At 43.9% G+C, this 27,191-nt stretch overlaps 2 protein-coding genes across 18 annotated transcripts in view; both read right to left on the bottom strand.

Annotated features, from left to right (window-relative positions):
• The window catches only part of LOC138981903 (uncharacterized), a 236,166-nt gene that overhangs the window by 34,759 nt on the left and 174,216 nt on the right, over window positions 1–27,191 (bottom strand). For 12 of the 17 annotated variants that reach the window (XR_011460731.1, XM_070355064.1, XM_070355053.1 and 9 more), the window contains exons 4-6: window positions 22,626–22,720; window positions 7,736–7,870; window positions 6,454–6,538 (exon numbers count right to left, since the gene is read on the bottom strand). Coding sequence is in view for 16 of the 17 variants with exons in the window: in XM_070355064.1 (XP_070211165.1) it covers window positions 6,454–6,538; window positions 7,736–7,870; window positions 22,626–22,720 (315 nt within the window). In the remaining variant the exon portion in view is untranslated. Of the gene's footprint in view, window positions 1–2,028; window positions 2,181–6,453; window positions 6,539–7,735; window positions 7,871–9,599; window positions 14,028–17,857; window positions 19,603–22,625; window positions 22,721–24,718; window positions 25,957–27,191 lie in introns of those variants that run through there. The other 5 variants (XM_070355063.1, XM_070355057.1, XM_070355048.1 and 2 more) reach the window with 5 other exon arrangements.
• LOC138981908 (oocyte zinc finger protein XlCOF20-like) lies at window positions 14,632–16,702 on the bottom strand. The gene has a single exon (XM_070355073.1). The coding sequence runs from the start codon at window positions 16,663–16,665 to the stop codon at window positions 15,649–15,651; it is 1,017 nt and encodes a 338-aa protein (XP_070211174.1). The 5' UTR covers window positions 16,666–16,702; the 3' UTR covers window positions 14,632–15,648.

Raw genomic sequence — 27,191 nt, 5'->3', positions numbered from 1 at the left:
CAAATTCTTGAGAAACATTTGGTAAAGAAGCAGATCACATGCCCACCTTCATCATCAGTAAAGCGAACAAGAATCTTCGAGAATCCCCAAAAGCAAATTAAATATACAAGTTTCAAAACAGCTAGATTAAATAAGTTGCACATACACACTATAAAACATGCAGAGTACATACACTTGTCGTCCCAAGATAGGCCAATTGGTCCTAAGAGGACGTTAAAACTACTTAGTCACACACTTTTTTTGCTCACGTGTGGGAGTCTATGTATTAACACTGACTTTGTCAGCAAACGTGGACTACATTTCCGTAGCCAAAATAATATGTCATCCTACCAAACCAAGTAACGATTCCGACTGACCTGAGGTCACACGTGCAAAAACAAGTAACGATCCCAACTGACCCAAATATAGTAGGTCACACCTGCAAAAACAATTAACGCGCCGACTGACGCCAGTAACATTTCCATGTGTTAGCTTCGACGAATAAAATTCATACGCGAAACGATGCGTTCCCGGTTCAAAAACCAACAAACACCGAAAACTCCAAACTGTTTCCTTACCTTGCAAGTTGACACAATGATAAACAATCAAAATAGTCAATACACTTCAACTAACCTACAACTAAAACTTGTAAACAGAAAGGTTAGAGAAAAATGAAAGCAAAGCAAAAGAGACAGTGCACCAACACGTCTTCACAGGACGAAAACCATTCGTTCAGTGACGTATTCCCGCGTTCTATCTCACGTGACCCATTCCTCTCGGAATTGTGGGAGATAAAACTGGCTGTGTGTGTTCTGTGAGGTATGACATTTGATGATATTTATAACATTATAGACTTTAAGATGCACCACATTTGCTAAAATAATAAATAAGGAAAATACCTTTGCAGCACGGCATGTACAACTTCCAAACTTCCTAGCTATTCCATGTCTATCATGTAAATGGCACATTCTCAGCAGACGATTTTTGTACGGCACAATCGTCGACATCCCACAATTCCTTGCGCATCGTTGTGCCACAAAAAAAGAAAATATACCAGAAAACAGACAAACTGATGTCCGTGCAATTCAACATCTAGTTACTACTGTTCGGATAAAATTGGTTGATGGACTGGTTCTATCAAACGTGAGCCTTGAAAACTTTGCCTCTTGTACGATATCATATAAACAGCTGAACACCAAGCAGCACACAAAGGAACGAATACAATTGATTTGACATGGATGCATTATCTCACAAATGTACACAAGAACGTAATTGTGAAACATGTTTATGCCGCTGCCGAATCCTCAAATCCAATACGAATCTTAATCATTCCAAATCATACACACGCAACTGAACCGAACTTGAAATACTGCGAATGAGCGACGTCCAGGCCCGAGCTGAGACAGGCGCACGAGTAGATCAAAATAAATAAATAGACAACGTGAAACCAGTAAATTGAGAACGATTTCAAACAACTCCAAAATCATGCAATTGAGTACCACCTGGTCAGACTACAACGAGCGCCAACTTGGCCCGAGCAAAATCAAACCAAAGTCATCAAAGATGTGACTCAAACTGAACAAACAAAACAATGTGGAAACTTCAAATACAGCTCGATGGCGTGCATGAGAAAGTTCCCCAGTTGGTGGGACCAAAACACTGGCTCGGGCTGGATGAAATTTGAAACGAATCTCAATCTCAACCATGGACTGGATGAAATCTGAAACAAATCTCAATTTCAACCATGGACTGGATATGATGAAATCTGAAATGAATCTCAATTTCAACCATGGACTAGATGAAATCTGAAACGAATCTCAATTTCAACCATGGATTGGATTTGATGAAATCTGAAACGAATCTCAATTTCAACCATGGACTGGATGAAATCTGAAACGAATCTCAGTTTCAACCATGGACTGGATATGATGAAATCTGAAACGAATCTCAATTTCAACTAATCCGACACAGCGCTTGGGTCCCAACCAGTGGGACGGAAACTTTCTCGTGCACACCACCCTAACTCATGCACACGCAACAGCGCCCTACCTAGAAATATTCCGCATGGTTCGGGCGACGTCCGGGACCCAGCTGTGGCAAGCCCATACTTCTGCGGTACCATGCGGTGGCCCGAGTGATCTTAGACCATAGAACCGACCTCAGTCCCGAGCCCTGTGCCCCCGTCAACGTCCTGATAAACACTGAAAGCACACAGTACAACCAAGCAGGCTTTACCCTGGTGCACGTGTCACCCGAAGAAAGTTTATTGTGATTTCAAGCTGATTGGCAGATATTTCGGTTCAAGTGGGTAAATGTTTAATTTTTTGTGATCATTGATTTGCATATATATATGTTATGTTTAATGATTTTTTCCGCATCTGTAAATCTAGAACGGGTTTGATATACTGTTCTGTGTCTTTCTCTTTCCGTGCATTTTTTTCTTCTGTATATTGCAGCTATGCCTGCGCATGCGTCCTCGAAATCAAGAATGGGTTTGTTTTTTTTACATAGAAATGAAGACGCTGTTTTCCCGAGATAAAGAATACATATCAAGAGCATTTCGCAAGAATAAAGTTTAAAGCTACAGAAATTCCCATCACGCTGTAACCATTATCATAGGAAGTGGACGCATTGACGGATTCTTGGCTCAGTGGAACTTGTCTGTACCGACCACCCCAGGGACCGACCCCCCCAGGGACCGACCCCCCCAGGGACCGACCCACAGTGCTCGTTATAGACAGGTGGTCGCTATGGAAAGGTGACATATAGAAGACTCACCAGAGTGGTCGCTGTGGGCAGGTGATCGCTTCATGGAGGTGGTCGCAAGGGAAGGTTTGACTGTACTTATAGGCCCAAACTTGGAGGAATCGCGTCATTGAAATACTTTGCTGATAGAGTTACCATGGCAACTGCATTAGTGGTGAGGTTGTTCACGAAATATTTCTGACAGGCCATTTGTTTCCTGATAGAATCATGTTCATCTTCGTATCACTGGCTAGTGCCTTCTAACATCTACGATCTGACTCTCGACCAAGCAACCCCTAAACAGTTCCCCCCCGCGGGTTAGGGGGAAGACTTTACCCGATGCTCCCCAGCATGTCGTAAGAGGCGACTAACGGATTCTGTTTCTCCTTTTACCCTTGTTAAGTGTTTCTTGTATAGAATATAGTCAATGTTTGTAAAGATTTTAGTCAAGCAGTATGTAAGAAATGTTAAGTCCTTTGTTCTGGAAACTTGCATTCTCCCAGTAAGGTAATATATTGTACTACGTTGCAAGCCCCTGGAGCAAATTTTTGATTGGTGCTTTTGTGAACAAGAAACAATTGACAAGTGGCTCTATCCCATCATCTCCCCCCTTTCCCCGTCGCGATATAACCTTCGTGGTTGAAAACGACGTTAAACACCAAATAATGAAAATGAATGAATGAATAAACAGAGTTAAAGTAGATTTGGTACACAGAATCGTTACCAGTGGCACAAGGCATATAAACTCCTAACTAGTTACTCGAGAAACTCCCCTGTTAAACCAAGATCCGTACCCCAGTAATATTGTAAAACAAAATAGTACACATAATGTCATACTAGTACACTATTAATAGTTCCTCGTATGAGCCAGGAACTCAACTTATTAAAACCCAAAATCTGTAATTTGCAAAAGTCGATGTTAACTCCCCGGAAGCTGAACCTACAAGCAACCTTTTGGGTCAAGTAAAGTTAGACTTATGTGCCTGCAGAAATGAAACTGAGAAATATGTGTATACAAGCTTTGAATTCTGAAGTGACTGGCTTGTGTTGCAAAATGTGTATATCAGCAAATTAAACCAGCTTGTTAACCGAAATAAAACGTACTATGTTGGATCTTTATTCATCAAAAATGTCAACAGTAAAGCAACAAAAATCACACCCTTAAAACTGTAACCACATCAGGGCTCCCCACGGACGCCCGTCCTACAGGGTCCATGGACCCCCTACACGGAGTTTTAGAGGGTCCCAAGAGATCATGGTCCCCAAATCCCCTGTGTTCATATAGCGCATTGTTATTACCAATAGTTTGTTTGTTTGTTCGTTCATGGGCTGAAACTCCCACGGCTTTTACGTGTATGACCGTTTTTACCCCGCCATTTAGGCAACCATACGCCGCTTTCGGAGGAAGCATGCTGGGTATTTTCGTGTTTCTATAACCCACCGAACTCTGACATGGATTACAGGATCTTTTTCGTGCGCACTTGGTCTTGTGCTTGCGTGTACATACGGGGGTGTTCGGACACCGAGGAGAGTCTGCACACAAAGTTGACTCTGAGAAATAAATCTCTCGCCGAACGTGGGGACGAACTCACGCTGACAGCGGCCAACTGGATACAAATCCAGCGCGCTACCGGCTGAGCTACATCCCCGCCCTATTACGAATAGTAAGATATGAAGGATCTTTTTTCATCAGAATATTCGAAGAGGACACTTCAACTATGCCTTGTTAAATGGAACACACACAATCTTTTCCATGTCGTTTCAGCGTGAAATTGGCATTTGTGCTTGAACTATAACTGACTGACGACTAAAGTCTAAATTGAAAGAGTACCTACAGTACGCACAATAGCGGAAATGTAGTGCGTCCCGGGACCCGCTCATTATACTAGGTTTAGTGCGTCCCGGGACCCCCTCAATGAATTTCTTGTACGTGATTTTGGCTTCTAATGCGTATAGGACGCAGGGACGCGCACTATGGGGAGCCCTGTTAACCACATACTCTTCAGCCTACAACTTGCCTTCAATATGAACTACCTTACCTACTTGTTTAGTCTAACATATCAACTTATTGCATCTACATATTTTTTTTTTATAACAAGTTTGATGGAAACTTACCTTTCGTCGCCAGAAGACAGAACGGAACCAATACATGCACAGTAAAACACAAACATGGTGGCCTGCAATTGTCAATAACCAGCTTGAAGCAGTAGCTGTTTCGTATTTTACATCAATTATCTTTTTTAAGTAGAAATACATGCCCATGTGCATCTTCTTGGCTAACAAAGAATTATTTTCTTGTTAACGGTAATAAGCTTATGCAGAAGATCTTACTTGTACAAAGTGCAAGAGGGCCGGGAATTTTCTGAATCAACATTGACCGACAATATGAGCCTAAACATTTGTATATATATATATATTTGTTTTAACATTTGCAAACACAAAATCTTAATCTACAGCTTTTTCTTTCGGCCTCATTGTGAGTAGTTAACGTTATTAAACTGTACGGGCTTACTTCTTCAAACACAGTTACTGACTGGCTCAGGCCACCATAGGTACCTACCTCATCCAAGTTATTTGGGTCGCCTTCAATGAAAGCATCACAGTCCTTGCATCACAGCTGAATGTGTAGCGCGTATGTTAAAACTTGTTGATATATTTTGTCATTTATTGGGACATATTTCAGCTAATCAGTGGAGACAATAAATTCCTTGATCAGCGCTCACTGTACACATTATTTTTTTTCTCTTTCAATGTTTTCTGTTCTGTGCAATCTAAGATAAAAAAATCTTTTTGGGATTTTTTTAACTTGAAATCGTTACGCTCAATTTCAGCTGCGATGCTCTGTTGATATTTACGTTAAGTGTGCAGTACCCCCAACGTAATGCATGCACATCAAAACCTGAATCTTACATTGAATAAATTTAGTTTTAAAAGACCACATTTTAGAACAGTAGCGCCTCCAAATTTAGGCATGGAAACACAGTCACAGTTACTTTTTTCTTTTCTTGATTATTATTCTTGATTCACATTTGTTGTTGATTTTCTAGATTTTCGGTACCATTCTACTTATCATTTCAAACACCGTTTCATTATTTTGTTTTATAGTTGTCTGAATATGCAGTTTCGTTAGGTGGTACAGCACACATAGTTTCTGTAACAACAGCTTCAAATCTGTCACACGGTTTTGGGGTAGTCTTCAAGAATGCTTGAGTCAATAGAAGAATGTGGGTTAAAGAATAGCAACAAGAAAAACACCAAATTAAGTTACCGTTTTGTTTTCTTCCATATTTTTCTCATCTTCCCCAGTTTTTCTCTCGTGTGAATAGAAATTTGAAACTGTTGTCTTCGTTGCAAAAGAAAATAGGACAGAGACCTAATGCATTGCATGGAACTAAGCCATACATCACATTGAACGGGGAATCACGAGGAATCATAGATTCAGATGTTCATATTTTTACAAAATCGGAAGAGCAACATGTAAATCCGAAACATGGAAATAAAAAGTACATTCAAACTTTTAACAGACTAATGTTGAGCTGTACTTTAATAAAACGCTTCAGGACTTTAAAAAAAAAAGGCCCAAAGAAAATAGAAAATCTGACATGTTTCTTCAAATAAAGTATTATTACTAAAATTATAGATAAGGAGTATTTCCATACATTGCATACGGTCTCTGCCTGTCCGCAAAAAATATGTCCTTCAATCAACGAGAAGAGAGCAAAGACTCACCGAGAATAGCGTTGATTATGCCTTTGTCTAATGAGCGATGGTGTGGTCTTGGTGGCTCCGCGATACTTGCTCCTACCAGTTCAGACTGCAAGACAAACACCATCGTGTTAATATACATGCACAAAAAACATAGTGTTACAAATAAAGTCACTTCCAAGCTCTCAGGGCTTTTGGTTTAAACAAAATTTTATTCACTATTCTTCGCATGAAACAATTCAAAACATACAACTAGGAAACGCACTCAAGCAAATGCTTATATATTATTACGTGACCAGAACAATACTAAATTACACACATTTTCATAATGGTGGACATAACAAAAAAAAAACAGAAGAAAAAATTGAAGGAATGGGGATGGGGAACTAAAAAAGAACAGAAGAATCTACAGAAGAGAAAAAAGAAGAGGGTGTCGGTCGGAACGTACAAGCAACCACAAGGAGAGACTAGGACGAAAGCCCGTGGGAAGAGAACATCAAGTCTAAGACATGCAACATGTAGGCTTAAAGTTCTAGTAAATGTACATTTCTAGATTTTTTTTTTTTATGTCAGGGCTTTTGCTTGGGATAACATCATCCATCCACTTGGACATATTCTACAAAATAATTGACAGCCTTGCTGCTTAATGTGCGGAGTGAAAATGTGTTCATGAACCAATTTTATCCCAAGCAAACACCTGCACCCCTCCCCTCCTCAGATTGCATCCCCACCCCTTTCGACCCAAAACACGTCAAGTTAGACATTAATCGATCAGATTCTAGCAGGACATAAAGTACACGACCATGCCCCCCCCCCCCCTCCTTTTTACCCAGATATTCCCACATCAACTGACCTGTTTCCAGGAGCAGGACATGAGGCACCGGACACAGACACACACACACACACAAACACACACACGAACAAAGAGATTGAGAGAGAGACAGACAGACACAGAGATGAACTGACCTGTTCCCAGAAGCAGGACATGAGGTACCTAGCCATGGCCTTGCCATCAGGCTGACACACACACACACACACACACACACACACACACACACACACACACACACACACACACACACACACACAGAGGCAGACATGAACTGACCTGTTTCCAGAAGCAGGACATGGGGTACCTAGCCATGGCCTTGCCGTCAGGCTCACACACACACACACACACACACACACACATGAACTGACCTGTTTCCAGAAGCAAGACATGGGGTACCTAGCCATGGCCTTGCCGTCAGGCTGACCCACACACACACACACACACACACACACACACACACAGACATGAACTGACCTGTTTCCAGAAGCAGGACATGAGGTACCTAGCCATGGCCTTGCCGTCAGGCTGACCGTCCCTTTGTTTGCTCATCACAGTGCGGTAGTTCTCCTGGTGTATGAACACTCCCGACCCCGGCACGAGCTCGTACATCTGAAACACAGCAACAATCATCTTGCGTCAACGAGAGAGGAGCATTTAACAACGAAAAGTTAAGAACGCATAGGACAAACTCAACAAAATTTGACAAAAAGGAAAATAGAAAATAAGGACAACAAGCTTGAATTCTCGTTTGTATGTCGAACCTGAAACTTGACATAAAGACAAACGACAACACAAAGTTTCACAATGATAAATCTTATGAAGGTCACGTCTGCTACATGTCACGCAGCTCACTTAAAAAAACCAAAAAACGGCCGCACAATGGACACCTCAGGAAGAAGGATCACCGCAACAAGCAATGGCTTATGGTTGATTCTAAATGTGCTCAATCTGTATTGTACCAACTCAATGCTGAATACAACACTGTGTAACAAGGGGGAAGAACAAGAAAGAAGGGGGGGGGGGAGAAAGATAGGGGTGTGGGGGGAGAAAAAAAGGGGTGTGGGGGGAGGGGGGAGAAAAAAAAGAAAGGGGTGGGGGGGGGGGGGAGAAAAAATAAGGGGGGAGAGAAAAAGAAAGGAAGGTATGGGGGGGGGGGGGGTGGTGTGAGGGGGGGGGGGGTGAAGAGACGTGGGGGCGACCTGTCGAGACGGACCTCAAGAGAAGCCTCGGAGGACTGCCCTGGAGATTGCCCCTAGAGCAGTAGCAGGCAGAGCCGGAGTTCAATAGCACACACCTTCTCATGAACATGGTTCAGCTCACCATCTCAGGTCTGGTCAGGCTTTTACACAGGATAAGAGCATAGCTCCACTTGGACACATCCCAAAAATCAACACCCTGACTGCTTGCTGTGGAGAGTTGGAATATTTTGATAATTTTTTTTTTTTTTAAACCAATTGATCAAAATATTCCCACTACGCACAGAGAGCATCCAGGATCCTCAATGCTTGGTATGTGACCAAGTATAGGGATGGTATCATCCTATGTAAAGCCCGGCCAGATCAGATATGGTGTATTGGTGAGAAGGAGTATGCCTTTAATGTGTAAGGCTGTTCATAGAGGACTGAGTGTGAGTGAGTGAGGGGTAAAACGTAGGTTGATGCTTTCCTGTGAATACTTTTCGTTGTTGTTGTTGTTGAAGCGATGACGTCAGACTTTCGTTTTCCCCCAAAAGGAGGAAGTAGGCAAGCTCTACTAAATAAAAGTAATAATTATGCGGATAATGGCAAATATCGGTCAACGCGCGCGTGTGTGTATGTGTTTGTTCTTTTGTGTGTGTGTGTGTGTGTGTGTGTGTGTGTGTGTGCCTCTATGCGTGCGTGCGTGCGTGTATCAATAATGTTTCACCTGAAGGAGGCAGTACAAGCCGGTTTGAAGTTATAAAAAGATGCGGTAAATTATAAGTTCCAGTTAACATAGTGCGTGCGCGTGTGTGTGTGTGTGAGTAGGAACATTCCAAGATTAGAGTGAGAGTTTGTTGTCATGGAGGGTGATGATAAATCATAATGCTGTGCGTCAGTCTGCACGATCTCTCTGTCTGTCTCTCTTTCTCTCTCAACACGAACACGCACACGCACGCATGCAGCACACACGCGTATACACACTCGCTTGATCACACACACACGCATGCATGCACACACACACACACACACACACACACACACACACACACACACACACACACACACACACACACACACACACACAGAAAGCAAGGATGAAGGTACAGAACAAAACAGGAACACACATTAGTCAACAACAAAAATACAAAAACCACTTCTGTACGTTCTGTACCTTTAATCAAGTTGTAAAATATCAAAGTTATAAAAAGTATACACAATAGTTATGGTTTTACAACATTGTAGTCATTATTCTAAGACAATATGTTAAGTATATGGAAATCTTCAGACGAGAAAAAAAGAAGAAAGCTTGTTTCTGGAAATTATTTTGCGCGTATAACTGGTCAAGCCACTATGCTTAGTACAGTTCATGTTCATTGTGATCGCAATGTTCAAGAATGTAATTAGCATCTTTGTTATTGCCTTTAGCTTGATGCCACACGTTAACTCAGCTCCTTTTGCAGTCTGTTCATGCGGTCGACGAGCCGCTTGTCGGCACAGTTTCAGCTTGGCTACGTATTACAGGTTCAACACTCAACTCACAACTATCACAATAAGCATGGTGGCAGGTTCACACACACACACAGCTCCTTCTCCTTCTGCCGTCTCCACGTGTGACTGACGAGCCTCTTCTTGCCAAAGTTTTACCTTGGCCATTACAAAATCCAAACTCAACTTAAAAAGAGACTACCACTACCAGCATGGCGGCATGTCCAGACTGAGCTCCTTCTGCAGTCTTCACATCTGCTTCTCGGCACAATTGTAGCCTGGCCACTCAACTCACTAAGAGACTAACCACTACCAGCATGGCGGACCCCCCGCGGGTTAGGGGGAAGAATTTACCCGATGCTCCCCAGCATGTCTTTACCCTTGTTAAGTGTTTCTTGTATAGAATATAGTCAATTTTTGTAAAGATTTTAGTCAAGCAGTATGTAAGAAATGTTAAGTCATTTGTACTGGAAACTTGCATTCTCCCAGTAAGGTAATATATTGTACTACGTTGCAAGCCCCTGGAGCAAATTTTTGATTAGTGCTTTTGTGAACAAGAAACAATTGACAAGTGGCTCTATCCCCTCTCCCCCCTTTCCCCGTCGCGATATAACCTTCGTGGTTGAAAACGACGTTAAACACCAAAGAAAGAAAGAAAGCATGGCGGCATGTCCACACAACTCCTTCACCTTCTGCAGCCTCCTCGTCCTCCTCATCCACACTCAACTCACTAAGATACTACCACTACCAGCATGGCGGCATGCCAAGACTTAGCTCCTTCTGCTCGGTACATTTGTATCTTGACCACTAAAATTTCAACACAAAACTCCCAACAGTCTATCACTACCAGCATGGTGAAATGTCCACACATACTGCTCTTTGTGCATCTGACGAGGCATGTCTCTCTCTGCACAGTTTTAGCTTGGCCATGACAAGTTCCACCCTCAACTGACAACAGACTATCACTACCAGCATGGCGGCATGTCCACACACACACCTCTTTCTGTAGCCTCCTCATGCAGCTGATAAGCCGCTTCTCGGGAAGGTTTCAGTTAAGCCATGTTTAGCTTGGCCGTTGCAAGTTCAGCACTCAACTGACAACCAGCTAAAGTACCACTATCAGCACATTCAGCTGACAACAGACTACCACAATCAGCATGGCGGCATGTCCGCACTCAACTCCTGCTGCAGCCACCTCATGCTGGATGCGAGGCGCTTCTCTGCACAATTTCAGCTTGGCCATTACTCAACTTGTTATATGAAGTCTTATATCGCGCGCGTATCTCCAGACTCGGACTCAAGGCGCAGGGATCTATTTATGCCGTGTGAGATGGAATTTTTTGTTCACACAATACATCACGCATTCACATCGACCAGCAGATCACAGCCATTTCGGCGCATATCCTACTTTTCACGGCCTATTATTCTAAGTCACACGGGTATTTTGGTGGACATTTTTTATCTATGCCTAGACAATTTTGCCAGGAAAGACCCTTTTGTCAATCGTGGGATCTTTAACGTGCACACCCCAATGTAGTGTACACGAAGGGACCTCGGTTTTTCGTCTCATCCGAAAGACTAGCACTTGAACCCACCACCTAGGTTAGGAAAGGGGGGAGAAAATTGCTAACGCCCTGACCCAGGGTCGAACTCGCAACCTCTCGCTTCCGAGCGCAAGTGCGTTACCACTCGGCCACCCAGTCCAACTGACAAGAGACCACTACAATCAGCATGGCGGCATGTCAGCACTAAGCTCCTGCTGCAGCCTCCTCATGCAGGAAGCGAGGCGCTTCTCGGCCAGCGCGATGACCTCGCGCTGTATCAGCCGCTCATTCATGACGGCGGGGTCGTGCAGGGCCTGGGGACACTCGGTCACCACGCTCTTCATCAGCTCCACGATGTGCTCGTTGGTGGAGAACCGGAAAGCAGAGTCTAGCTTGTGCTTCTTCAGCAGCTTGTACAGCGTGGGGCGCGACATGCCCAGCCTGTGAGCGATGTCCGTGATGGAGAGGTGCTCTCCCAGCAGCCTCTCGATGTCCTCCTTGGGAACGAACTTGGACTCTGTGCGGCTTGTCGGGACTCCGCCGCTCCCCCCGTACGCTGCTGGATTGGTGGAGTTGGCTCCGGCCTGCAGAGAAGGAAACCAAAAGGAGCCTTGAGTCACAGCGTCTTTGTTGCAGTGTCGCTTGCTTCTTCATAATGGACTAATGTCTAGAGCCATCTCTGTAAATCGTCGCTCGCTTCTTTAAAATGTGCTAATGCCAAGAACCACCTATGTTCTGTGTTGCTTGCTTCTTTATAATGTGCTAATGCTAAGAACCACCTCTGTTCTTTGTCGCTGGCTTATTTATAATGTGCTTATGTCTAGAACCATCTATGTTCTGTGTTGCTTGCTTCTTTATAATGTGCTTGTGTCTAGAACCATCTATGTTCTGTGTTGCTTGCTTCTGTATAATGTGCTTATGTCTAGAATCATCTATGTTCTGTGTTGCTTGCTTCTTTATAATGTGCTTGTGTCTAGAACCATCTATGTTCTGTGTTGCTTGCTTCTGTATAATGTGCTTATGTCTAGAATCATCTATGTTCTGTGTTGCTTGCTTCTTTATAATGTGCTTATGTCTAGAACCATCTATGTTCTGTGTTACTTGCTTCTGTATAATGTGCTTGTTCTATGTTCTTTTGTCGCTTTCATCTTTATAATGGGCTAATGTCTAGCGCCTCAGCCATCTCTGTTCTTTATCGCTTTCATCTTCATAATGTGATAATGTCAAGAACCATCTTTGTGTCGCCAATGAGCTATCGTACTTCACGTGCTGCTGTCACTGTCGTTGAAACGTAGTGTACCGCAGGCGAACAGTAACTAAATAAGGAATATATTGTACGACGGCATGTGGTTGGTGCTGGCATAGGTGTTGTTGCTGCAGGCAAGGCAAGTACACAAACCGGGCTTCGTTTGTATTTCTGCTCGTTTATTTTCATCGCATAGACTTTGACATCTAGACCACAAATACAAACAGGACAAAATCACACAAGAGCTTCATAGTTAAGGCTGCTGTTTGTTACAACCGGTCGTTTCTTCAATCTCTGCTAAATCAGACCAATGTCTTTCTAAACTCCAGCTACTGCCCAGATGCTTCGGAACATTACCAGGAGGTCCATCGTGCTAAATGACCCAACACTCTCTCACACACACAGACACAATATGGCACCACGATTTCTTTGCAAGTCTGATGACTGTCTCTTAGAAAACGACATATTTTTTAACTTTTTCATTTTTATTTTCCTTCTGTTTAAATTGCAAACACGGACTGTCATATTTCGTTGTAGACCAGACGCTTGAAAACACCAGATAAAAGTCCTACAAGCTCATCGTGTCAAGCACACACTTTACAGAATGCTCGACTAAGGTATGCGAACAGCAGTTAAAAGTCCCCCATACTGATGTCCCCAAACACACAACACTTCCTGGAATGTCTTGCTAGGCCGCTTCTGCTCTTGAAGACCTTGCCGCACGTGCAAGAAAAGACGATGCCCTCATGCACAATGCGGCGGTGGTCGTTGAGCGAGGCCCTGTTGGTGAAGCGGTCGTCGCATCGCTCACAACGGTAGTGCTGCTGCTGGCAGCGTAGCAGGTGGTCAGTTAGGAAGTTGCGCAGGCCGAAGCTCTTGCCGCAGCGCTGGCAGATGTGCGGCTTGTCCCCCAAATGTTCGGTTCGCTCGTGTCGGTCCCGTCTCTGCTCCGTGCTGAACACCCTCCGGCAGCCCGCCTGTGGGCAGCGGAACGGGTTGCCCTCGATGTCCGTCTCGTGCCGGAAGAGTCGGTGGCGGCGTAAGCTGCCTGCCGTGCCCAGGTACACGCCGCACACGTCGCACATGTGTTGCTCGTGCTTCTTGGCTTTTGGTGTGACGAGTTCACCGGAGGCGGTTCTGTCCTGGTTCCTAGCGCTGGCTTCGTGGGTCTGGTCCGTCTTCGTGAGGGTGGGGTTGGTGTTGCTACTGTGTGAAGCAGGATTGTCCTTGTCGTCGTTGTTTTGGTCTGACGCGTTGTCCTTGCTGTCTTCTGTTGAAGGGTCTTTCTGTGCTCGGTTTCGATTTTTTGTCTGAAAAAAAAAGAAGAAAGAGGTTGGCGTAAAATGAACTGAAAAGTGCACATTTTGGGTGTTCCTGGCAAGGTTGCTAATGGTGTAGAACAAAAATGGTGTAAGAATGTGTTTTTTATGGAATGCACCGAACATGAGTTGACACAAATTGTGTGAACAGCACATACTTAACGAATTTATTTATCAAAGACTCGAGGGTGACCTGTACTGTGCCATCACAGTTAAACTGACTACGGTTAGATAAGAAAGAAATATATATACAAAGTACAAAAATACATTTGACTTCTACTCACCTTTGATTTTTTTTTCTCTTTTGTCCAGGCGACATGCGGATTTTGCCATATTGCATGGACAAAAGCCGAGGTATGTTTTTAAAATCCTGGCTGCTTTTGGCTTTACCAAAATATTCACAATGAATGTGTAGTGGAAAATCTGCTTAGTCAATGGCAAAATTTGCAAACTTGTTGATTTATTTTCATTTTGTTTCACATATTCCTCTAGTCTTTCGGATGAGACGAAAAACCGAGGTCCCTTCGTGTACACTACATTGGGGTGTGCACGTTAAAGATCCCACGATTGACAAAAGGGTCTTTCCTGGCAAAATTGTATAGGCATAGATAAAAATGTCCATCAAATACCCGTGGGACTTGGAATAAAGTAAAAAAAATTCCATCTCACACGGCATTAAGTCTCAGGAAACATGAATACACGCATGCAGGAAAAAAAAAAAAATATGGGTAGCGCCGTATGTATGGCAGCTCGCTTTCCCCGGGGAGAAAGCAGCCCGAATTTCCATGAGGGTAACCTCACTGGACTGTAAATCTTATCCAATCCAATCCATCCAAATCCGACTACACAGATACGTTTCAAAAACACGTGCACGCGCGGACGCACACACCCGCGCACACACAATTGCGCGTTCATCAATTGTGAAAAAACTTTATTACCCTTGTATAATACTGAAATGAACTTGGACGGATCCAGATATTTGTAATTGCCAAAAGAAATCCAATTTTTGTTTCTCATTTGGGGAAAAACACAACTTTCTTTTTTTTAAGGAGTATGGTTAAAGCCTCATTCCTTCTCACAGGAGGCCCTATATGCATCTGGAATGTATTGACCACAAAATAACCTGAACAGATCTGCTCTTCTTCTTTTTTTTCTCTCTCTCTCTCTTTCTGACTTTTGGTATATGTCCAAGTGGAGGGATGGCCCGTGTAAAAACCTGGCCAGATCTGAGATTTTGTTTGTTTGTTTGTTTGTTTGCTTAACGCCCAGCCGACCACGAAGGGCCATATCAGGGCGGTGCTGCTTTGACATATAACGTGCGCCACACACAAGACAGAAGTCGCAGCACAGGCTTCATGTCTCACCCAGTCACATTATTCTGACATCGGACCAACCAGTCCTAGCACTAACCCCATAATGCCAGACGCCAGGCGGAGCAGCCACTAGATTGCCAATTTTAAAGTCTTAGGTATGACCCGGCCGGGGTTCGAACCCACGACCTCCCGATCACGGGGCGGACGCCTTACCACTAGGCCACCGTGCCGGTCAGATCTGAGATGGTGATCCGACATGTTTAACACGGAACGAATACGTCCTTCGTGCGGAGCCTACTTCAAGCACAGCCGTGCAGGTGAGGATGTTTGACGGGGCACTTCCTGGCGTGTTTGTTGCGAGTGGAGGCACAGGAGAAGGCCTTGCCGCACACACACACCGGCACGATCCCCTCGTGCTTCACGCGCCGGTGGTTGATCAGGGCCGGCCGGTTGGTGAACTTGGCCTCGCACCTGTCGCACGGGAAGCCCACGCGCTGGCACCTCAGCAGGTGCTCCGACAGGTAGTGGCGCAGGCCGAAGCGTCGTCCGCAGCGGTTGCAAACAAAAGGCTTGTCCCCCAAGTGCTCGGTGCGGACGTGCCGGTCGAGGCGTTGCTGGGTGGCGAAGACCCTGGAGCAAGGGAAGCGGGAGCAGCGGAACGGGTTGCGGTCCTTGTCTGTGTCATGCTGGTACAGCTGGTGGCGCTGCAGGCTGTAGTGGCATGACAGGCGCTTCCCGCACACGTCGCACACGTGGGATGGTTTGCTCTCAACTTTAGTCTCTCTGCTCTGGGTTTTAGAGAGTTGTGACTGGCTTCTGGGGATTTGGGACTGGGCTCTCGAGATTTGAGACTGATGAAACTGGGTTCTCGAAATATGAGACTGCTGAGACTGGGTTCCGGAGAGTTGAGACTGGGTTCTCGAGATTTGAGACTGATGAGACTGGGTTCTTGAAATATGAGACTGCTGAGACTGGGTTCCGGAGAGTTGAGACTGGGTTCTCGAGATTTGAGACTGCTGTGACTGGGTTCTCGAGAGTTGAGACTGGGTTCTTGAGAGCTGAGATTGGGTTCCGGGAACCTGAGACTGGGCTATGGAGAGTTGAGACTGCTGAGACAGGCTTGTGGCGAGTTGAGACTGGGTTCCAGAGATCCGACAGGTGTATTCCGTGAGGGGTTGTTCGCTTGAACTAGTCTCGCTGTCGAAGTCTGTTTCAGTGTCTGTGGTTGAGATGGAAGTGGCTGGGGATGTGGCTGTGTCTCCGATTATTTGTGTTATGCTGACGTGGTGCTCTGAATCGGGATCTGTCTTTGCCATGTGCCTTTGTGGTCCCTGAAATAAAGAGAGAAAGGATATGACTGACATATCGAAAAAATATAAGAAGATTGTTGATAAATGAATAATAAATTGACAACAGCATTATACACATTATAAATGTAATGTCTTATGTACTTCAGTGTCTTCTCACAAGAAATTCAACTATATCGGAAACTGAAATTCGTCCTCTCTCTGACTCTCTCTCTCTCTACCTGTGGGTGTGCGTGTGTGTGTGTGTGTGTGTGTGTGTGTGTGTGTGTGTGTGTGTGTGTGTGTGTGTGTGTGTGAGCGTGCGTGCGTGCGTGCATGTGTTTATGTGTGTCTGTGTGCGCCCAGCTCCATTAGTCACGTTGAGTGTTTGCTGCAGTGGTGGCTAGATCGTATACACAAAACAAGAGACATTGCGAACATGAAAAGAGTGCATGCCACTGAAGGTGCTCTTGGCCTAGTGTAAAACTACCAAAGCCAAACTACAACAACAAGGCATGAAGGATGTGTGTAACTCACCTGCAATGTTATGCGACATCGTTTCCTGGTCCCAAGCAAGCAACACAAACACGACACTGTCACGGCAATGGATCGTCACTCATCCGTTATATGCAGTCTTGACACGGTCAGACTGACATTGCTTCTGCCTTCTTAATAGACGATGTTCGGAAATAACTCTGTATGGTTTCTATGGGATGTGAAAGAGTGAATACTCTTGCGTTTAGTGAGGCAAGCTTTCTACATGTGCTCCTCGTGTGTGTGTTTCAGACACACCCCTCACAAGACCTAGGCCTATACATATCACTTGTGTGTGTGTGTTTCAGACACACCCCTCACAAGACCTAGGCCTATACATATCACTTGTGTGTGTGTTTCAGACACACCCCTCACAAGACCTAGGCCTATACATATCACTTGTGTGGGTGTTTCAGACACACCCCTCACAAGACCTAGGCCTATACATATCACTTGGGAAAGTTTGACTCACTGAAAGCAAGAGTATTTACTCTTTCACAAGCCACACAAGCCCGACAGAGTTATTTCCGAACATCGTCTACTGAAGTGTTCTACAGTTGACCGTCAATGTTGCAACAAAAAAGTGCGGCATGCTTATCCCATTGTTGTAAATTTAACATGGCATATTTGCTTACAAGTGCATTGGACACACATTCCTACTAAACCATAAGCAAAAAAACAAGAAAGGTAAGTTGTAGGAACGTTTGTTATTGACAAAACAATACGTTACAGTCACAAATATGTCGACCCAACGGTCTTTTAAGTGCACAGACAAACAATTTTGACAAAAACGTATCTTGGTGGAATGTTCGGCCGCTTGTTTGTCCATACATTACACACACACACACACACACACACACACACACACACACACACACACACACACACACACACACACACACACACACACACACTCATAAAGTGATACAGTTTAAAAATAGACGCTTATGAATATTGCTTAAGTGTGAACAAAAAGCAAGAAATAAACATTCATCCCGGATTTGTTAAAATTTTCACTTTTTGTGTGGAACTTTATGGTGTAATAACCTTACAAAAGCACATCAAATGTATGCAATCAACAAAACTATGTGCTTGAAGTAAAGCAATAAACACCCTTTATTTAACCTTCAATGTCAAAAGAGCTCAAACCTGTGAGCAAAATAAGAAAGATACATCATGCAATTTTGTTTGACAGGTTTGCCATGGTCGTCATTAATTATTAATCAGTTTTGCAAAAGAGAGGTAAAAAAAAAAAAGGAAAAAAAAGGACAAGAAAACAACAAAGAACCAAAATCAAAAGGCTAGTCCTGAAACACCTGACGTAAAAAAAAGAACTATGGATTTGGTACTGATTTCAATTTGCTTCATTATCCTGCAATCATTTTTCACTTGTCTTGCAATCATGTTGCACATCAGCAAACAAAAAATACAATGCGATCATTAGATTTATTTGTGTTTGTCAGCCATCTTTACTTGCAATTAACATGTTTAAAAAACAAAGAAAAACAATTCTGCATTTTCTGTTACAGATTATCCGTTTTCAGCCTCAGCAAAATATCACTCGCACGATTAATAAACCTGCGTTTGAATGATCCAACATAATCAAAAGACCCAATCCGGACAAACTTACTGAAACCCACAGACTACTTTTGAAGGAATAAAGTATGACTTAAAAGCAACTAAAAGTAATTCTTCTCCCTCCAAAAAGCACCACATATTCCGGGTACAATGCTAAATAAAATCAACAAAAGCACTTCTTCTCCTTTAACAAAAAAAAAGCGCCACATACTTTTGGGAACAATGCTGAATGACTCGTGAAAGATTACAAGGCATCAGCAACACTTGCAGCCAAAGAGTTGGAAACAACAATTATTTTTGACATGATTCCACATGTCTGCGGAGCGAATTACGCCATGTGAAGCCCTTGCCACATTTCGCACACATCAACGACTTGTTTGAATGCTTAGCGATCTTGTGGTCATATAGTGACGATTTTCTTTTGAAAACTTCATTGCAAAAGTTGCACGCGTACGCTTTCTCTTTCTCACAAGTTGCCATGTCCCTGTTTCCACAATATGCCTCGTGCCGCTGAAGGCTTGACAGGCACAGGTATTGCTGTCCGCAGTCTTTGCAAATCCATGACTTTCCGCCAGTGTGCTTTTGCACATGCCCCAGACAGGTTTCTTTGTTGCGAAATGTTTTTCTGCAAACGTGGCACTTGTGACGCCAGCCTCCATCTTCCATATGGACGTTACGAACATGCGCCTTTAGGTTTGAGTCGTTCTTGAAATGTGTACCGCACTGGTCGCATGTTTGCTTCTTTATTTGAGTCGTGTTTGCTGCACTGGCTTGCGGCTGGACTAAACTTGTTCGGACATCAACAGCGGCGCTGTTGTTTACCTCCAGGGACCAATGGGGAAGGTATGATCCCACCTGGAACCAAATGATTTTCTTCTGTAACTTGCCACTTTTATCACCAGTGATTCTTAACAGCTTGTTCTTTCTTTCTTTCTTTGGTGTTTAACGTCGTTTTTAACAGCTTGTGGGAGTTATCATAATGCTGTGCATTTTTTACCGCAACACAGACGACGGCAAGAATGCTTGACTGTTTTTCTATTTCGTAACTTTGCGTAAGCATACAACGGTTAAATTCCACCTAGAACGCGTTTTGGAATTTCATCTGGAAAGTGTCTGAGGCAAGTAATTAACCAAGTCGCGTAAGGCGAAATAACAACATTTAGTCAAGCTGTCGAACTCACAGAATGAAACTGAACGCACTGCTTTTTTCACCAAGACCACATACTCGTAGTTTCGTCAGTCCACCGCTCGTGGCAAAGGCAGTGAAATCGACAAGCCATGCAGAATAGTGCGGTAGTGGTCGCGCTGAGCAGGATAACACGCTTTTCTGTATGTCTATTCTTTTTAGCTTACTGAGTTTGTTTTTAATCCAAACATATCATATCTATATGTTTTTGGAATCAGGGACCGACAAGGAATAAGATGAAATTGCTTTTAAATCGATTTCGGAAAATTAATTTTATTCATAATTTTTATATTTTTAATTTTCAGAGCTTGTTTGTAATCCAAATATAACATATGTATATGTTTTTGGAATCAGAAAATGACGAAAAATAAGATGAAATTGTTTTTTGATCGTTTAATAAAAAACAATTTTAATTACAAGTTTCCGATTTTTAATGACCAAACTCATTCATTAGTTTTTAAGCCACCAAGCTTAAATGCAATACCAAAGTTTGGCCTTTGTCGAATATTGCTTTGCCACAATTTCAATCAATTTGATTGAAAAATGAGAGTGTGACAGTGCCGCCTCAACTTTTACAAAAAGCCAGATATGACGTCATCAAAAGTATTTATTGAAAAAATTAAAAAAACGTCCGGGGATATTAATCCCAGGAACTCTCAAGTCAAATTTCATAAAGATCGGTCCAGTAGTTTAGTCTGAATCGCTCTACACACACACACACACGCACAGACAGACAGACACACACACACGCACAGACAGACAGACAGACAGACAGACAGACACACACACACACACACACACACACACACACACACACACACACACAGACACACATACACCACGACCCTCGTCTCGATTCCCCCTCTATGTTAAAACATTTAGTCAAAACTTGACTAAATGTAATAAAAAGCTAACCTATATCCCGTCGGTTACAGTAATATTATTTGCTTGATCAAAACATATCTCAAGCATTGTTCTGACATTTCATGTAGTTTATACGACTTCATTCGCGGCAAAAAGATTTAAAAAACACGCACGCACGCACACACAAACACACACACACACACACACACACACACACACACAAACAGACAAACAAAACACATGCATGTTGGTCATATAATGCATGTATGAGTTTATATTAACACGATTAATTTCTCTACAACATTTCAGGGTAGTCCAGCCATCATGTGACTTGATGCACAATGTTGGGCAGGTCTAACTGACCAACCTAACATCGCTCACGATTCAGAACAAATGACAAATCTCGACCACTTCTACCTGAGACACGGTCGCTTCCACCATCCAAATATCTGAGAAAATCAGCTAGGTCTTAAAAGGAAGTGAATCTTAAAATGGGGGTACATTTGCAGAGGTTTTGAACAGAAACTTCTTAACGGGCAGGGATCAGTCCTAAGTAATAGCAGGCCTGGGAATGAGTAAAAGTGGTTTGGTCGTGCTGACGGGAAAATTTTGCGTTTTAAGCATTTTTAAGGGCACACGGAGGCTCTTTTCTTACACAATTAGAAAAGGACTTATGATCGTTGTATTTACGACGAAAGGTGTATCATTCCCAGACCTGAATAGGGTCTTAAAGAGGGGGGGGGTCCATTCTATAGAACAGTCCCCACCCGTCGTTCTGTACCAACAGAACCGCTTGTGGTTTATCGTGGCATATTCCTCAGTGTCTGAGTCCTCGTCGGTGTGTAAGTTCTTTAATCATAATCAGTATTGATAGGAGCCTACAGAAATCGATGTTTGCGAGAGAAAGGCCAACATTTTGTGAATGAAAACATGACTGAGTTTGTTGGGGAGAACGTTTTCTTGCAACTTTATTTCTGTATGAACAATTAAATATTGAATAAAGTGGGTTTTTTTGTTGTTTTTTTTTAAACCAGAAATAAGACTGTAGGTGGCTCAGGTCTGAATACACAGTTCCAGGCCCATGTGTCCGGTTGCACGAATAATGATATCAAATAGGCTTTTGATTTATTCTTAAAAGGGGTATTTCATCAGAGGAAGAAAGACTACACAAAGTAAATCCCATGCTGCTGTTTGAATCTCAATCCAACATGGCACATTTTGATCAAAGCAAAAAAAATGAATAATAATAATGACACTCCTTTCACTCACAATTGTCTTGCCTCGTAAACAGGACACACGTTGACACAGATTTTCACTGCAGTCCAGTCGACCCAACTTTGCAAGCCATTCGGGTTCCCAAAAGGAATGAAAACAGCAACAAGGCTTACGGCTTTAAAGGGTGTCTTCAAAAAAATCAATTGTCTCGCTTGTGTCTTCTGAATAAACTTCTGGACAATCTGTCAGAGAAGTTATTTTCTGTATTGTCTGTCTATCCACTAAACTCATTGTCTCCCAGGTACGGATATATCCGTACCCACTCATATGGCTCTATCTGACCAGGTACGGATATATCTGCTCAGACTGTTAGCTTCAGTCGCTTCCTGTAACTTAGGTGGGGTAGAAAATGTTAAAAGACCGCTGGGTCGAAGATCAGTGAACGTAACGTTGTGTTTTGTCATAACGTTCCAATAACATGCCTTTCTTGTTTTGGGACGTTGACAGTCTATTTGTTCTTGGATTTGAGTGAATGAGATGCAAAGTGGAGTTGACAGTACTGCGCCACACAGAAGACAAAGGGTAAAAGAAAGGGAACTAAACAGGTACTCACCATCCACTTCTGAGCGTCAGCAGGATGCACATAGCCACAGCCAGGTCTGGCACCGGGTGGGAGAGGCTGGGCTGCCTGCTGCTGGCACACGTTACCTGCAAACACAGGTACAGGGAAGAGAGTTATTACACGTGCTATAAACAGGAGTCATTGTCAAGAGAGAGAAAAGAATGCTCCAGCAAATTAATGAAAGGATTTTTGCACTTGCTATAAACAGGATCAGTATGTGACACGAAATAAGCAATGGCATGTGTACACATGTAAACAAGCCACATAAATGCAGTACAAGTATCAACATCGACGACCACATACACAAACAGAAACATAGAGACAAAAAAAAAAAAGAGACACTGCCATTGATGCCTATACACCACCGCGAGAAGAAAAAGCTTAGCACAAGACTGAAATACAAGTTGCATCTGAGGAGGACTGATACTGGTAGGAAAGAAAATCTGTTTGCAGCAAACCAATTAACCAAACCATCATTACCACACAGAAGTCATACAATGCCAGCGCACATAAGTCATACAATGCCAGCGCACAGAACTTGAAAAGGCAACTTTTCAGTCATGAGATACAGTATACAATGCTTAACGCACAATGGGCAGTTTCTGCATCATAAGGTAGTTTCCCCCGCTCTCTGCTCTTGACTATTTCTCTGTTTCAATGCAAAGTATATAAAGGCTAACATCAAACAACATCCGACAAACGACATTCACAACAGACAAGCAAGCTGGCAAGACAAACACAGGCTGTCGGACTCCTCCAGGCTGTCGGACTCCTTCAGGCTGTCGGACTCCTTCAGGCTGTCGGACTCCTTCAAGTTGTCTGACTCCTTCAGGCTGTCAGATTCCTTCAGGCTTTCGGACTCCTTCAGGCTGTCGGACTCCTTCAGGCAAAACAAAGCTCGTCATGTGCTAGTTGGGGTTTGTGAGTTTACAAAGAGGTGGACGCAGATCTGCTCCATCCCTGCAGTGCTCGTCTCTCGGACTTCTTTATTGCCATGATGATTTCACGGGTGCAGTAGACGTGAGACTACTTGGAGAATGTCCCGCAGAGACGACTCAAAAAGTGAAGCTTTCTTTCCGCTGACGAAGGCAGTAGTCATGTGTGCATCCATGGGTGTTGCAGCGCAATAGACGATGTTCGGAAATAACTCTGTCAAGTGTTTATTGGTTGTGGAAGAGTTGCTTTCAATGTCACGTGTAGCTTGCCTCTGTGTTTCTATAGAAAAGCAAGGGGAAAAAGGTGACAGAAACTCGTCGACAACCCATAAAAATCCCGACGGAGTTATTTCCGGAATTTGTCTATTCCATGTGTGAAATGAATGTGTCACGTGTACAGTTTACCTGGCTCCCGGGGCAAGTGAATAAATCGGGGCCTTTTGGTCATTTCTGATCATGATTAAAAAAACGTTTGTTTGAATGTTACTTTTTAGAGAGAGAGAGACAGAGAGAGAGAGAGACAGCCAGACATACTGACAGTGTGTGTGTGTGTGTGTGTGTGTGTGTGTGTGTGTGTGTGAAAATGCAATGTGCATATGCACGGACTTTCTGTTTGTTTGTTTGTTTTGCTTAACGCCCAGCCGACTACGAAGGGCCATATCAGGGCGGTGCTGCTTTGACATTTAACGTGCGCCACACACAAGACAGAAGTCGCAGCACAGGCTTCATGTCTTACCCAGTCACATTATTCTGACACCGGACCAACCAGTCCTAGCACTAACCCCATAATGCCAGACGCCAGGCGGAGCAGACACTAGATTGCCAATTTTAAAGTCTTAGGTATGACCCGGCCGGGGTTCGAACCCATGACCTCCCGATCACGGGGCGGACGCCTTACCACTAGGCCAACCGTGCCGGTACACAGACTTTCTGAAAATACTTGGTGGTCTCAAATATGTAGTCATCAGTGGTTAATTATTGAGTTCGCATACTGTGCTTGCTGTTCTCGTGTCAAAAATAATGGTTTTGTGTATTATGCGTGAACGTGTACATGGGTGTTCATATTTATTTTCAAACATGTTTGCGCACATACATCAAGTACACCCAAGCAAACCAAAGAGAAAAATTGAAATGAGTAACAAAATCCTACATAATTACGATCAAAATGTTTATTTCAAACAAAATCAACAGACATGTATACAGTACAGGAAGAAAAAACATGACAAAATGCAGCCGCAATAGTTCTCCAATCTTCCAGATGAACAATGTGAATAATGACAAAGGTTGCCAAGTGCTAATGGTATGAACTTTTTATATGCAGTCCACCATACATATGTACGGTATATTACTCGTCCATGCCATCATATACACTGCTAGATCGGAATTCTGAAAGATATATGTTCACAAATTTACAGAGAGAGAGAGAGAGAGAGAGAGAGATGTGTGTGTGTGTGTGTGTGTGTGTGTGTGTGTGTGTGTGTGTGTGTGAATGATACTGTACGTAACACAATCAACTGTTACTTTAAACCAATGCTTGGTGTTTCCTCTCTCATTCATCTCAATCACGAAACTACTTTTCCAAAATAGTATTTCAAAAACGATGTTTGCTTCTAAAATTATGCTCCATTTTGCGTGCATGTTCAAACACTCCTACTCCAAAGGTCCTCTACAACCAGTTTTCAGATGGTATTGGAGACTGCTTCTGTAGGCAAACTTTTTAGGACAATGAGGGCAGTTGAAAGCGTTGGCGCGGTTGTGGGTGTTGAGGTGGGACTTGAAACTCTTCTCGTAGGAGAACTTCTTGGCGCAGACGGGACACTCGAAGACCTCGGTGCTGGTGTGCATCTTCATGTGGAACTTGAGGCTGGACATGTAGGCGAAGGTCTTGTAGCACACGGTGCAGACGAAGGTCTTGGTGTTGTTGTGCATGTTCATGTGCCCCACGTAGTGCCCCCTGGAGACGAAGCCCTTGCCGCAGATGCTGCAGCGGTACTGAGGCAGGTCAGTGTGGTTCTGACGCTCGTGGTACGCCAGACCAGAGCTGGTTTTGAACTTGGCCTCGCACATCCTGCACTTGAACGACAAGGTGCCCGTCTCGTCCCGGCTGGACTGGGCCAGCAAGGCTCCTCGCTGGAACCTCTTTGTCGGCAGCTTCCTGCCAGGCAGCAGGGCGGCGGATGTGGATGGGCCACTCATCCCCATAGCCTGCGCTAGAGGAGGCAGAGGGAACTGCTGCCTGTGGATCAGGTGTTGGACCAGCTCCAGCTGTGACGGTCCCCCAGCAGATAACGCAGCCGAGGGCAGTCCAGCGGAAAAGAGTCGCTCCAGATGGGGATGCGGCCACCTCGGGAGAGGCGGATGGAGAGTCCCGTCTGCTTGACCTTGATCTGCATCAACAGGAAGAAGTTGAGTCAGACGGTGAGCACGTGCCACGAAGCTCTCTTATAACACAACCTCGTCCCACACTCAACATGCAGCCACAGGACAACATGGAACACTGATTCTACTGTGATACCATATAGATGGAAAGAAGAGAGAAAGAGATAGGCGCATTGAAAAGCACAACCATCCAACCAGTATGTGATGTGGGCAACTCTGCTATAGTGCATGAGGCTATGACACTAGAAAGTAGTGCAACTGTTAACAAGTTTCTTACAGCAGAGCGTCTGTGGCTGATACAAAGACGGAAAAGAGCTCTCAGTACATATCTTTATCTGAAATTTTGCTCATAATGAAAACAATACGCAAGAGCGAAGAAGGGGAGGAATCACCAGTTGAAAATTTAACGGAGGGGAGTTTCCAATTAGCCTAAAAACGAAAAGTTAAGCTTGTGTACTGTACCTAGCCATGCTAAACAGATGTCAACAGTGACTATGCTAGAGCGTTCTTTGTTCTCTCGCCGACGTTGATGTCTGGTTCCCATTGGCAGTTCCAGGACAAGCCCCAGTGCGGATGTGCGTCCTGAGACTGGTCTTGTAAGCAAAGGCCTTGGAGCAGCTTTCACACCGAAAGGCCTTCACCTTGTTATGCATATTCATGTGGCCGATGTAGTGACCTTTCATGGTGAACCCTTTGCCGCAGATCTGGCAAACGTACGTCAGTTTGTTGAGATGAACTCGGTCCTTGTGGTGCCTCAGCCCCGAGTCAGAAGCGAAAGTTGCATTACAAAACTCGCAGAGTAGGGCATATTTTGAATTGTCTGCCTCGCTGCCCACGATATCTGCAGCATTCCAGTTGGAAGCGGCTTGCATAGCAGGGGAGGAAGAAACAGATTGCTGATGACTGGGAAGTGACGTGTGCCTTGGTTGGAGTTGGGCGGCGTCTGGGATGTTCCAAGCTAGTCCGGACCCTGGAAAAATGCACAAGGACGTGAGGTTTTTCTGTGTGAATGTCTTGCTTGTATATGGTCCTAGCTTACTCTCTCTCTCTCTCTCTCTCTCTCTCTCTCTCTCTCTCTCTCTCTCTCTCTCTCTCTCTCTCTCTCTCTCAACATATATGCCAACAGTATTCATTCTTTATGTTACGACATGCAATGCTGTGTAGCATCGCAGTTCACCTCATTGCACTGTTAGTCTTGTACATGTATATGCTCATGCGATGCTGGTAACCCTACAAGTAAGTA

The sequence above is a fragment of the Littorina saxatilis genome, linkage group LG12, assembly GCF_037325665.1.
Source record: "Littorina saxatilis isolate snail1 linkage group LG12, US_GU_Lsax_2.0, whole genome shotgun sequence".
NCBI lineage: Eukaryota > Metazoa > Mollusca > Gastropoda > Littorinimorpha > Littorinidae > Littorina > Littorina saxatilis.
This window is presented reverse-complemented; position numbering and strand designations above follow the sequence as displayed.